Here is a 14,508-nt window from a genome sequence, read left to right as displayed (position 1 = left end):
CCCTGTCAGCTGGGGCCTTGGGGCCTTCTACCCTGTCTAACAGTGCACAGAGAGGAGACAGGAACCCCTCAGGATGGCAGGCTGTGGCTTCAGAGAGAGTGGAGGGAGCGGGGTGGGGGTGGGGGTGCTCACGCAGGAGCACCCCACAGTGGTGCTGGATGATGGAGGCTGTAGGCAGGAAGGAACTTCCTAGATGCACAGTGGAGAACAGGACTTCCGGTTGAGGACCCGACTATGCAAGGGGATGGGAAAGAATTGCCTGTGTCCCTCTCCGTCGCCTCAACTACTGAGTCCCCTCCAAATCCAGTGTTTCAACTACTGGCCTCAGAGCAGAGGCTAGTGGAGTCTGTGGAATTTTCTAGAGGGATCCAGAGAAAGCCCCAGAAGAGTGGAGGTGAATATAAGATTCTCTTAAACCAGACAGAAACTTGAATGAGAAAAAAAGTGACTTTCACCCAGGAGCAGTGACCAGGAAGGCAAAATGGCCACAGAAAAGTCTGAACCAGGAAAAACAGACTCTAGAAGGATGTTGGTCTCCTTTCAGGGGGCAGGAAGAGAGGCAGAAGGAAGAATCCACACAAAGGCCTCTTCTCTGGGCACCTGGTCCCTGTGGCTTCTGATCTTTTAGACAGACAGACATCCCTGCCTGGCCTGGCCTGGGCCTTGTCCAGATAATGTTCTGAGTTCCTACTGTGAGCTTGAGCAAGGCTCCTGGCCCTGCAGAGTTCTCAGTCTGCAGGAAGAGCAGGCAGGATCTCATGGAAGGATCCAGGGCACCCCAGGAGCTCAGGAGAGAGGTTCTGGTCAGAGAGGTGATCCCCAGGGGTTTGCAGAAGCCCTGGCAGCAGGAAGAGGCGGGCTCAGCCTGAGCCACTCTCGGCCGGGGCTTGCTGGCCCTGCTCCCCTGCAGCCTGTTTGGGTGCCGTGCCGTCAGACAGAAATGACTGTGTGCTGCTACCTACTGGCACCCTCCATTCTAATTAAGAAATAATGAGGCCGGCTCCCTTCCAGGCTCGGAGCTCTCACACCCTCTGCCTGGACACCAGAGAGAGTCCTGCCTGGCAACAAAACCCTTCCCTCTCCACCCATGGAGTTTTATCAGAACCTTGACCTCTAAAACTCCAGAGGAATGGAGAGAGCAACAAAGGACTCGCACCCTCCCCGCTCTGCTGCCCGACAGACCAGCTGAGCTCTGGCGCCAGAATCCCAGAAATAGCCAGGGCTGTGAATGAGATCTATCGGGTCCCTCCTGGCCCTCCATGGACCAGCTGTGGGACCTCAGTCTTGTCCCTTAACTTCTCTGAGCTAAGTTTCTCATCTAAGAGGCACTTCCTTTACGGGATTGTTGGCAAAGTAGGTAGGTGGCATACGGGAAACCCGGCACACAAGCCCTCAGGGATACCTCGCGTCTCCCTTCAGTTGAAGCGGTGTTTGGGATAGGTTTGGAGGCTGAAGAAGAGTGAGAGCTGAAAAGAACAGAGCATTAGTCAGGGTGAGAACCTATAGTGTTGGGGACGGTGGCAGGTCGGGTGTGGCAGAGCAGCAGGTCTGGGAATGTGAGGCCCCTCTGATGTTAAGAGGAGAGCACCAAAGAGGCCACCCTAAGGGTTGAGACTGGTGATATAAGTAGGTGTATTTGCTAGGAGAAGAGGTGCAATGCAAAATAGTGATTTCCGGTCTTCGGCACTGGGGGATGCAGAGACTGACAAAGACGGGACCTGAGGAGCAGGTTGGTGAGCAGAGAGGCTGACTTTGGGACGAGATGAATGTGAGGGGCTCTGAGAGGCATAGGGAAGCTAAGAGTGCAGGGTCACTCCCATGTACCCCCTTATCTACTGCCCTGGGACTCTGGGATGAGAAAATCTAGAAACATGAGGAGCAGAGACCACCAAGCAGTCTTCCTGTCTCAAGGGGCATGGAACACCTAGGCCCAGGCCATGAGGATTGTAGCCAGAGCTGGGACCCTGAGGCATAGATTTATTTCTAGGTGTAAGAACAAGAAAGGAGACCCACCTTGCTGGCTGAGAAGGATGCTGAGAGGCTCTGAACCACTTGGAAGTATTAGTAGGAGATCCAGGAATAATCACCCAGTTCCGATGACCTTGTTCTCAACTTATGGTGGAAAGGGACGAGGGGAGAAGCTTAAAGATGAAACTGGCCAGTGAGGATAGAGTCAGGCAGTGGTCACCAGGTAGGGTTGCGTATGGACCTGCAAGGGCATGTAGAGACCTTCTAAATGCTGGCATAGTTACATTGAGATCTGAGTGGGGCTGACCCGGGATTAGCCCAAGTTCATGGAGCCTGGGGCTCCGTGTCTTTGGTGTATACAGGCCTGGGTAGTATCTTAGACCTCAACGACGATAAAGGTGAGGGACAAAGACGGAATGAGAAGCCACAAGAATGGAAGGAGTGAAGGAAACAGAGTCATCACATCCCGGGCTCCACGGCGGCAACATTTAAGGAAGCTGGGTACTTTGCCCAAGGTCACATGGAGAATGGAAGAGCCGGGGGCTCAAACTCCATGGTAAAGCCCAGTTCCTTCTGCACCACCAGCCCTCCTTCACATAAGCTAAGAATGGAATTCAGGCTCTGGAGGACTAGATAAACACGGGGTCTCCCGTGCAGAAGCTCTGGTCGTGTATGATTAAGTGAGAGGTAGGAGCGAGGGACCTAGTCACCTCCCAGAGGAACTGGAGACCACGTGTACAACTGGAGGTCAGCCTTCCACCCTCTGCAGCTCCTGCCCAGTGCTTATCTGCTGCTGAGGAGGCTGGAGTTTATCAATGCTACACACAATTATGCCACCCACCTGTTCTCCGCAGCTCAGAAGGACCTGGTACCAAAGCAGCCAAGGCCAGGCAATCCAATCGGTAGCTGCCTGCTTGCTTGCCTCCTGCTGGAGGAAGGCTGCTCTCAGAGGTTGGGCAGGGACTAAGGGAGAAAGCAGAGAGTGATAGGAAGGTGAGAGAGGGGAGTTTGCATGCATCAGTCGACTCCACCTCTGTGCTGCAGGGGACAGGGACTGAGAAGAAAGGCTGGAATGACAGTGTCCCCCAAAACTCTTCCTTTAGAGATTTGCCAAGGGTCTTTTTAGCAGAGGGATTGGAGGATCAATTCCATGCATTCTGCCAAGTCCAAAGATGGTTCCTGGAGCAAATCCAACTAGCAATAGGTCCACTGGGATTTGTAGTGCAAGCCCTTCCAAGCTAACGGTGTGCCTTTGGAGGGAGCCAGCAGCCCGGGTGGCTACCCACGGCACAGTCAGATGGCAGGGTCAGGTCTATGTGCAGCACTGAGCTTTGTTTGACCCTGTGGTTCCAGGCCCACCAAGGCTCAAACAGTAACAGGGTGCTTCCTGCATGTTCCTCAAGGGGGTCAGTCTAGCCAGGAGCCAAGGAAGGGGTCTGGGGCGCCCATCAGGGGACAAGATATATTTGCTAAGAACCCAAGTCCATCTCTGAGAGAACTTGCAACTGAGACAAGTGTTCGAAGCCAGTCTAACACCCAGCTCCCTTCAAGCAAACATTGATCCCTGTTGACTGGGCTGCTGGGGCTGGTTATAGTTAAAAAAGAAAAAAAAAAAAAAAACTGGGTTGGTTTCCCTCACCACAAAGAAGCTGTATAACTTCTGTTATAACCTTTCTGAACCTTAGTTGTCTCCCTGACAAAATGAAAGTAAAGAATCCCTTCATTGCCCATGCACAGAGCTGGTGGAGATATGAAACTTAATGTTCCGTGTTCTGTGGGTTTTATTATTCATATTCGCCCTCAAGTACTCTCCTTCACTTCATTCTCTGTGGACACAGGGAGCTTGCAGACCAATCGGGAGACATGTGCGTGTGCTCATGAACTCCTGGTCACCCGGACATTAGAGAGAAAAGACGACTCGCTTTCTCTGCGGCTCCTGATCAGCTTGAATGAGTGGGTCCATGACAGCCTTAAATGGTGATGGCAAATGCATGGGCAGCTCCAGGCTCCATCAGGAGGGGCTATGTGCCCAGCCTCAAGAGAAGGGACTCCTCTAAGGATTTGCCACACTTTGGGGTTCCAGATTCAGCTGCTACTTCTCTCTTCCTCTTAAAGCCATCCCTGTTCCTAGCCCAGGAATAGCACATTCTGCTGTTCCTGCCCAGGTAGACAGATAAGGCCAGCAGAGGAGCTGTCTGCCATGGAACTTTGTAGGTTTGGTGGCTTCTAAGGCCTTGAGCACAGTTGAATGCTGGCTTGGCACTCAGAACAAGGGTGTTGGAGGAGGAGAGGGAAGGCAGGGGCTCAGGTCTTACCTAAAGGTCAAGTGACACACTGAGGTCCCCTCTGAAGAACCCTTGCTGCCTACTCAGCCTCACCTTCCTCTCCATCTGGGAACCGTCCTGGGGTTGCCTCACCCATTGGCTGTTGTTGTTTTTGTTTGTTTGTTTGTTTGTTTTTTGCTCTTTTAGAGAGCTTGCCACCCAGGTCCCAAATAAACACACACAGAGGCTTTTTCTTAATTATAAATACTTGGCCTTAGCTTGGCTCGTTTCTTGCCAGCTCTACTTAAATTATCCTGTTTATCTTTGGCCTCAGGGTTTTTATCTTTCTCTATTCCTGTATACCTTTCTTTCCTTCTTACTCCATGTTAGGCTGTGTAGCTGGGTGGCTGGCCACTGAAGTCCTCCTCCTTCCTCTCTCATTCCTTCTTCTTCTCCCAGATTTCTCCTTCTATACATTCTCTCTGCCTGCCAGCTCCACCTATCCTTTCTCTTGCCTCCCTATTGGCTGTTCAGTTCTCTATTAGACCATCAGGTGTCTTAGACAGGCACAGTAACACAGCTTCACAGAATTAAACAACTGCAACATACAAAAGTAACACACCTTAAAATAATATTCCCCAACAATGAACATTCTTTGCTGGTGGCTATGTTGCCAGCTCACAGCTCTCTGCCCCAGCTTGGGAGCCAGTATTGATTGGCTAAGCTCAGTAGAGAGGGAGCATGTTGCCCCCTTTGTCTGTTGTCTAGAAGACTATTGTTCCTTAAGAAGTCCTGTGGTCACTGTGTTGCACACCTGCACTCTGAGCACTTGAGAGATGGAAGAAGGGGATCCTGAGTTCAAGGACAGTCTCAGCTACATAGCAAGAGGAAGGAAAGAGAGAATGGAGAAAAGTAGGAAGGGAGGGAGGAGGGGAGAGAGAAGGGAGGTCTTACATGGCAAGAGCACCTCCCAATCTTGGAAAAGGAGCTGACGTTTCTAGAACTCTCTACGTGAGCAGCACGCTCATTTCAGTCTCGTGACAGTCTTTCTTTAAGAAAATGAAGGACACAGAAAGCAACAGATGCTTGGAGAGGTCAAGGAGCTTTTCCTAGGGCAGAGGTAGAGCCACACTTGGTATCCCGGCCTCTGGTGTGGAAGCGTGGCACTTGGAGTCATCTGTGTGGCAGGTGCTTCTCGGCTTGTTTCCTGCAGTTCCCAACCCACAAAGTACACCACAACCGCCCCCCAGCCCCAGTTACTAGCTGAGGCAGCTGGTTTCCCTGGGGCTCCCATGGCACATGTATGTAGGCAGGCACGCATGTTGGTGCACGTGTGTTTGTTTACCCTAAGATCTATGTGACAGCGCACACACACCCCTACGCAAACCTCTGTGCCTTTCAAGTCACCGTTGTTTTTCCCACCTTCCGAAATAGCTGCTATGGAAAGTGGGACGCAGTCAGATGTACACAGGCATGCTGCTGCTCTCCTGCTCAGGGAGGGGTGCCCCGCCCCCACCGCTCCCCTCCCAGCATCCCGGAAGCAGGATGATGAGGCAAAGAGCCCTGTGTGTGGCCAGCCAGAGGCACAGCCTGGAAGCTGGTAAACACCATCCTGAGTTTCCTGCAGCTTCCTGGCAAGGGAGACCTCACCTGGAAGACAGGAATGGCACTAGCCTGCCTCAGGGCAGCCAGTGCACCCTAGCCTTGGGATCAGAGCAAGCTGGGCCAGACCTGAGGCAGAATGGCAATGTATGAACAGCATGGCCTCCAGTTTGGGCTTATTGGATCCTTCCCAGCATGGAGACTTGAGCCAAATTCTTGGAATTCTTCTGGACCTATACAAACTGGAGGTGTGAGTGTTTATCTCACAGGCCTCTTAGGACAACTACACAGGAAAAAAAGCTGCTGACAGTCTTAGGAACACATCTGCACACCTGCCACTGAAGAGCTGCCAGATCAGACCTCTACCTGGGAGTCAGACCAGGCCAAAGAGGAGAGCGGGAATCTGGCCCAGTTTTTGTTTTGTTTTGTTTGTTTCTTGAGACAGGGCTTCTCTGTGTAGCTTGGCTGGTCTGGAATTCATTCTATAGACCAGGTTGGCCTTGAACTCACAGAGATCCGCCTGGCTCTGCTGGGATCAAAGGTGTGCACGCCGCCGCCACCGCCACCACCACCACCATCACCACCCTGCTTATGCCCCAGTTTTGTATCCATCTTCTGTTCTAAGCCAAGGCTTGATGTACCTTCAGGGCAGTACAGCCTGGCCTTAGGGTCTAAGAGAGAAGCCAGGTTGATTTCATACACCCAGGATGGAGGAAACATCAGTGTCTTGGGTCCCAGGTAGAGGAGACCTCCAGGGAGAAGGGGCCCTGAGGACATGGGACTACAGTGAGCACCAGCCATGCCCTGTGTGTCAGGTGTGGTGAAGAAAGGGCAGTACTATAGTCAGAGGAATCTTCCCAGGTGACCCGAGCAGGGCTGGGACAGCAGCAAGCCCACCACTGCAGCACACAGTGCCAGCCCCTTAGACCCAGAGGTGGAGACACGTGCCCCAATGTCTAAGAGCTCATCGGCCTCCAAGAAACACTGCAGCCCAAGAGACACTCTCTGGAAGTGACTGGACTCGAGTCTTGAAGAACAAGCCGAAGTCGTCTCAGAGAAATGAGACAAAGGGGGGTGGGATGTCAGTTCACCCCAAAAGGTTTGTGCAGAGTAGGAGGGGGATAGGAACAACAGGCCAGATTGCAGAAGGCCACCCCTGCAGGGCTGAGGCAGGTAGACTCCAGTCCCTGCACATCTGCCGGGCAGCTCCAACAGGCTATTGCGAGAGGCAGGCCCATGCCTCCAGGGTGGAAAGTGGTGCGTGCAGCATGATCGCGTAACCTATGCGCATGCGTGGCGTAGCTATGTAAGCCCACATGCACATGTGCGGGCGAAATCCATAAAAAGCGGGTCACAGACCCCTCCCTCCTCTCTCCCCGAACGATCTTCCATAGTTCTAAGCACATCCCCTCTGTTCTCTTTCCCCTAATAAACACTTATCATGGCTTTTCTCCAACGGTAAACAGCGCCACCTAATGAATAACATTGCGCCGCATAATAACTAAGAGTGGCCCAAACCAAAGGTCACCCAGGAGACCCCAGGAAGGACTGGACTGCCCCGGCACCCCAGCCTATGTGAATGCGGGGTCAGGATCCGCTGCCCAACTCCAGAGTTCTGGGAAGCCCATCCCATATTTTAGAGCTGGGTTTGTTTCCACCACCTCCTTCTTCCTGCATCCCCAGAGAAACGTCTAGAAACTATCATTTATCTCACTTAACCAGTGATCCAACGAGGGAGGAAGAGCAAGAAAGGTCAAACAATCTATTCCCCATTTATCTGGGCTCCAATGATGACAATTTCAGCCCATCCATTCTCCTTTCCTCCCAACGCACACACATAACCTGCACTCCCCACCATTACCCACCACACCACACCACACCACACCATAGACATACACAGCTCTGAGTCATCCAGAGACTTAGAGAAGGTGGTAGGAGAGCACCCTGGAACCTTGGGGGCTGCAGAACAGGGCCCGGGATGCCTGGTTTCCAACCGGGCCAGCTCCTGAGCTGTTCTTCTGGTTTCTGGAGACTACCAGGGGAGGCTGGAAGAACAGATTTCATTCCTTCACTCTGTTCATCCCTAATTCTGTTGTCTTCTTCCAGGGCCTCCTGACAAGGACATGAGTGAATCCCAGCCCAGCGCACAAAGATGAGGACCCACACCCAAGAGGGCACGAAGTGATGCCCACCCACCCCATGTAGAATGACGGCCCTGAGCAGGTGGTTCCCCAGACCTTGGCAGGGCTGCTGACCCTCATTCTGAAAGTCGTGAAGAGCAGGACTCTTCCTGTGGAGGGTCCTCTGCCTTCCAGCTCCACCATGAGGCTCCTTGTGGCTGCCCTCTTGCTATCTTGGGCGGCTGGTACCACTGCCGCGGTACCCGTGGTACCCTGGCGTGTGCCCTGCCCTCCTCAGTGTGCCTGCCAGATCCGGCCCTGGTACACGCCCCGATCCTCCTACCGCGAGGCCACCACTGTGGACTGCAATGACCTCTTCCTGACGGCAGTGCCCCCAGGGCTCCCTGCGGGCACGCAAACCCTGCTGCTACAGAGCAACAGCATCAGCCGAATAGACCAGACTGAGCTTGCCTACTTGGCCAACCTCACAGAGCTGGATCTGTCCCAGAACAGCTTCTCAGATGCCCGAGACTGTGACTTCCAGGCCCTGCCTCAGCTGCTGAGTCTCCACCTAGAAGAGAACCAGCTAAGCCGGCTGGAGGATCACAGCTTCGCTGGGCTGACAAGCCTGCAGGAGCTCTATCTCAACCACAACCAGCTGTGTCGTATTGCCCCCAGGGCCTTCGAAGGCCTCAGCAACCTACTTCGACTGCACCTCAACTCTAACCTGCTTAGGACCATTGACAGCCGCTGGTTCGAGATGCTGCCCAACTTGGAAATCCTCATGATTGGTGGCAACAAGGTGGATGCCATCTTGGACATGAACTTCCGACCCCTGGCCAACCTGCGCAGCCTGGTGCTGGCCGGCATGAGCTTGCGGGAGATCTCAGACTATGCTCTGGAAGGACTGCAAAGCCTGGAGAGTCTCTCTTTCTATGACAATCAGCTGGCCCAGGTGCCCAAGCGGGCATTGGAGCAGGTGCCTGGGCTCAAGTTCTTAGACCTGAACAAAAACCCACTGCAGCGGGTAGGGCCGGGAGACTTTGCCAATATGCTGCACCTCAAGGAATTAGGACTGAACAACATGGAGGAGCTGGTCTCCATTGACAAGTTCGCCCTGGTCAATCTCCCTGAGCTGACCAAGCTGGACATCACCAATAACCCACGGCTTTCTTTCATCCATCCCCGCGCCTTCCACCACCTGCCCCAGATGGAGACCCTCATGCTCAACAACAATGCTCTCAGTGCCTTGCACCAGCAGACAGTGGAGTCTCTGCCCAACCTGCAGGAGGTGGGGCTCCACGGCAACCCCATCCGCTGTGACTGTGTCATCCGCTGGGCCAATGCCACGGGCACCCACGTCCGTTTCATCGAGCCACAGTCCACCCTGTGTGCCGATCCTCCAGACCTCCAGCGCCGCCCAGTCCGGGAGGTGCCATTCCGGGAGATGACAGACCACTGCCTGCCCCTCATCTCTCCCCGAAGCTTCCCCTCCAGCCTGCAGGTGGCCAGTGGAGAGAGCCTGGTACTTCACTGTCGGGCGCTGGCTGAACCAGAGCCTGAAATCTACTGGGTCACTCCAGCTGGAGTTCGACTGACACCTGCCCGTGCAGGCAGGAGGTACCGGGTGTTCCCTGAGGGGACCCTAGAGTTGAGGAGGGTGACTGCAGCAGAGGCGGGGTTGTACACCTGTGTGGCCCAGAACCTGGTCGGGGCTGACACTAAGACAGTCAGTGTTGTGGTTGGCCACGCTCCCTTCCAGCCAGGCAGGGACAAGGGACCAGGACTGGAGCTCCGTGTGCAGGAGACACACCCATATCACATCCTGCTGTTTTGGGTGCCGCCACCCAACATAGTCTCCACCAACCTCACCTGGTCTAGGGCCTCCTCCCTCCGGGACCATGAAGCCACTGCTTCGGCTCGACTGCCCCAGGGCACCCACCGCCACAACATTACCCGCCTCCTCCCGGGCACAGAGTACTGGGCCTGCCTGCAAGTGGCCTTTGCTGATGCCCACACCCAGTTGGCTTGTGTTTGGGCCAGGACTAAAGAGGCCTCTCATTGCCACAGAGCCCTGGGGGACCAGCCTGGGCTCATAGCCATCCTGGCTCTTGCTGTCCTCCTGCTGGCAGCTGGGCTTGCAGCCCACCTTGGCAGAGGCCAGCAGCCCAAGCAGGGGGTGGGTGAGAAGCCTCTCCTTCCAGCCTGGGCTTTCTGGGGCTGGAGCACCCCCTCTGTCCGAGTCATGTCTGCACCCCTTGTCCTGCCCTGGAATCCGGGGAGGAACCCGCCCAGATGCTCAAATGGGGAGACCGTGTCGCCTCCATTGTCTCCACATTCCTGAGGCGCCGCCAGGTCTCAGCGGTAGAGAAATAACTAGGACAGCACTACAGTAAAAGGGAAGCGATCTGGGCCAGGTACCTGCCAGGAAAGTGGCGTTGGTCCACGTGCCTGAGGCCTGGCAGCTTGACCAAGAATGACGGGGCTCTGTGGCTCCTGGGGGTGCTCTTGCAGCTTCTGACATGATTGCTGTGGCCTTCTGGGGGCCTTCAGCTGCTGTTCTGAGGAGTGTCTCCAAGGCCTGGAGCCTCCTTCTTCCCCGGAGGCTCCTGGACCTCGGCTTGGCTGTCCGCTGCTGCCTGTGTCCCCAGGCCCCTGGCCCACAGGCTGTGCGCCCTCCCTCCCTCTTCTCTTTGTACAGTATCAGTTGCTTGCTCATCCCCCTCCTGGGCAAGAGCTGAAAGAGGCTCTCCCAAAGTGGGAGCCTGCCCCACAGTGGGAGTGTCCCCCAGCTGGATCTGAAGGATATTTGGGGAGAGGGGTATCCAGGGATGCCTCGTCTCATAGCCTGGGCTCTAAAGTTGACTTTCTATAGGCAGTTTTGTACCTTTGTGGAGAAACGTGTCACCTGTCCCCAACCCAATTCACTCTTTTCTCCTGTTTTGTAAAAAATAAAAATAAACAATAACAACAACGGGGAGGGGACTAATCTTTTGCATGCTGGGCATCAGAAAATCTCCTGGGTCTCTTCAGAGACAGCGGTGGGGGCTGGGATGTGATAAGAGCTTGAATTTTGGCCTCTGTGTCTGCTCCAAACACAAGGTGTCCCCATAGCAGGGAGCCAAAGCTCCTGGGGAAGAGGATCAAACTGAGGAGAAGCCACCATCCAGAAAGAGCATGACACAGGCGAGGAAAGGCAGAGTGGGAGAGAAAAATGGAGACAAACAGAGGCGTGGGGAGAGAGTGGAAATTTCCATCCCCGAACCTGGTTCCTCTCTCTCCTCCGATAAGCAGTTAACACGCCAGCGCATAGGCTGCACATCCCCGACCTGTTTCTAATTAAACAAACCCAAGAGGTAGGAGCATGCAGAGAATCACAAATCATGAAGAGAGCAAGAACTCTGGCTCGCAGGCAGGAGCGAGCATGGGTGATGAAAGGTCTGAGGAAGGGAAGGTGGTGGAGGAGGAAATTGCTGTTTCTTTCTCTGTTCCGTTCCACTGTGGTTCGCAATGAGCCTGGCCTGCTCTGGTTGTTTTGTTCTTAACTGATAAACTTCTGGTGACTGAGTGAAGAAGAACGGCTGTGGGAAAACCAACAGAGACAAGGGCAAAAAGGGTTGCTGGAGGGGTGGGGAGGGCAAGCAACGGGTGACGCCAGAGGCCACTGGGCAACTGGCCTGATAAACGGATTAATTTTTCTGAGACTGGTCAAATCCACACAGGAGTTTAAGGGTCACCCTGTTACAGAAGATGTGTGGTAGACTTGGTGGACACAGATCCCAAACCATCACCGAGACTGCAAATGTACACACAGGTGGGCACCAGATCAGGCTCTGCACACAGTCCCAGGAACCTAAGCCGGGATGGCTCCCCGAAATTAAAGGACAGTGTCCTCCATAGCAGGGCTCTCAGAAGCTGCCATCTCCTTGGCAGGGACATTCACACCAGTTTGCAGACTCCCCTGCAGACTTGGTTAAATACAAATGGCTGGCCCCGCCCCTGAGTTTCCTATGTCCACGTCTAAAACAGATGCTGCCAGCCTGGGCATGACACTCAGAATCACTGGACCTCAGGCTGGGATGGCTAGAATTTTTCATAATTACTTCATGCCTCTGTGATCCCCACCTTCTGTTTCGTGTTTGGTTTTTGAGGCAGGGTCTATAAGCTCTATATAGCTCAGGCTATTCTCAAATTGGCAATCCTCCTGCTTCTGGCCCCTGAGTGATGGGATTACAGGTACATACCACCACACTTTTGGCTTTTTTACAGACAGCTAAAGAAAGTTGGAGAAGCAGCTACAGGGTGATCTCCAATACCCTGAGCACCCGATGCTCTTTCCCAGGGTTATGCAGTCTTTCTACATGAGTATACATGCTGTGCCCTGCTGTACCCCGGCCAGGCACTCCGGACGTCCCCAGGGTTCTCTCTTGATGCACTTTGGCTGCACTCCTGATTGGCTGGAGCTGGCTAAAGGGGATTCAGCCAGAAGCTGTAGAGAAGAGGCAGGCAGAATCAGAAGTCACTGCCCTGCTTACCCTAGGACCATCTATCTATCTTTTGTTTGGTAGTTAGTTGCCATATTGTGGCCAGCCCACAGCAGGGAAAATGAAATCGCTGTTCCCTTAAGTAAGCACCTAGTACCCCCCTGCCACCACCTTAGAGCTTCCCAGCAAGCCCTGGACTGAGTGATAAGAACCTAAAACATGGCCCCAGAAGTTCTAGGGCCCCCCCACCCCCACCCTGCTGCTACCCAGCTGCCCAGGTCCTTAGGAACAAAGCCCTGGCCCTCTGAGGATTTACGGGTTGACTAGCTTCAGAGAACCAAGCTGGGTGAGATGGAGAGCAGAAGGCAGGGAGGGACTGCTTTCTTCTTGAAAAGAGAAATGCCACTTTCGGGGACAGCTAGTTGGGAACAAGAAGGGAAAAGCATGTGGTTCACCGAGTCTTGGAAAAGCTAGAAGCCAAGCAGATGGAAGGAACCGCTTCTAACTAAGATGGTACAAAGGTAGACGGGAGTCAGGGTCAAGTGTGTTAGCACCAGGAAGGCAGGCACCGAGACCATCCTTTGCCCTCATCACGACGCTATAGCCTTTCCACCTTCCCCAGTGGTCCACTAAGCAAACATGTCTGTCTGCCCGGCAGCTTCAGGCTACCTAGATGAGCAGTCTGGAAGCCCACACTGATGCATGGCGCTGGCAGGGCCATCAGGACAGACTTGGTAAGGGGCTGCGCCACAGGAGGAGGAGGTGAGTGTGTGGTATTCCTCCCACTCAGTCTGGTCACTGTGTCACAGAAGAAGAGACTGTAGGTCAGACACAGAGGGCAACTGGCACTTTGCTGGTCTTCGCACCATGCTTCAGGGGCTCTCCCAGCTCTGAACACACTGGGATGGTTGGCCAGCACAGGCTAGTCAGCGCTCTCCACCTACTCCCTCTGAAACAAAGATATTTAACTCGGCGGGTACTGTTTTCAGAATCGTAAATACAGACAAAGAAATTTTAAAAATGTGCAATGTGTTGATCAGAATGACTACAAGAGAGGAAAAATATGTCAGGAATGAGTAGAAACCGAGCACTTCAGGGTAGTTATAAAGTTTCATTAAGGTGACAACATTTGAACAAAGATTTGGGGAGGAAGAGCTATTGCCTTCTCTTTGGATGAGTGTTCCAGGTCAAAAAAAGTGAAGCCAAGAGCAAGGCGGCTAGCACGGGAGGGCAGTGGGGGTGGGGGGATAACTATGAGGCCTGAGGTCTCAGCAGCCACAGTACCTTGTAGGCCACCATAAAGAATGTGACTTTTTGGGGCTGGAGAGATGGCTCAGAGGTTAAGAGCACTGCTTGTTCTGCCGTTCAATTCCCAGCAACCACATGGTGGCTCACAACCATCTGTAATGAGATCTGGTGCCCTCTCCTGGCTTGCAGGGATATGTGCAGACAGAACACTGTAGACATAATAAATAAATAAATCTTTAAAAAAAAAAACATTAAAAAAAAAGAAGAATGTGACTTTTCGCTGGTCGGTGGTGGCGCACGCCTTTGATCCCAGCACTCGGGAGGCAGAGGCAGACAGATCTCTGTGAGTTCGAGGCCAGCCTGGTCTCCAAAGCGAGTTCCAGGAAAGGCGCAAAGCTACACAGAGAAACCCTGTCTCGCAAAACCAAAAAAAAAAATGTGACTTTTCTTCCCTGTGAGACGGGAGTCATTGGAGGGTGGTGTGCAGACATGGCATGATCTGATATCAGGGGACCCCTCAGGTTTCCAGACTGCAAGGCAGACGTGGAGAACCCCAAAATAATCTGTTTCGTCATCCTTCTAGAACTTCACGAGGGTTAGTTATTAAGCAAACCTCTGTATTTTCTAAATTCGCCCTTTCCCTATATTTGTAGATCAGACCCAGGTGTTCTTCTACAGTCTCTGACCCCTCCCCATTTCCCCACAACTCTTCAGAACTGTTCCTGGTAATCAATCCTCCATCGTGGCGTTTGTAGGCTGTGCTTTGGCCCATCTCATAAAACAGGTAGAAGCTTATGAAGGTAGCGGGAACAATCTTTCCCA

At 53.4% G+C, this 14,508-nt stretch overlaps 1 protein-coding gene across 1 annotated transcript in view; it reads left to right on the top strand.

Moving 5' to 3' along the window:
• Window positions 1-10,528, top strand: part of Lrrn2 (leucine rich repeat neuronal 2) — a 59,710-nt gene extending 49,182 nt beyond the window's left edge. The window contains exon 2 of the mRNA XM_059280308.1: window positions 7,941-10,528. Within this exon, the coding sequence (XP_059136291.1) occupies window positions 8,157-10,298 (2,142 nt within the window). The 5' untranslated portion in view covers window positions 7,941-8,156 and the 3' untranslated portion in view covers window positions 10,299-10,528. The remainder of the gene's footprint in view (window positions 1-7,940) is intronic.
• Window positions 10,529-14,508: the final 3,980 nt, after the last annotated feature.

This window comes from Peromyscus eremicus, chromosome 15, assembly GCF_949786415.1.
Source record: "Peromyscus eremicus chromosome 15, PerEre_H2_v1, whole genome shotgun sequence".
Lineage (NCBI taxonomy): Eukaryota > Metazoa > Chordata > Mammalia > Rodentia > Cricetidae > Peromyscus > Peromyscus eremicus.
The sequence above is the reverse complement of the archived record's forward strand: the minus strand, read 5'-3'. Positions and strand labels throughout refer to the sequence as shown.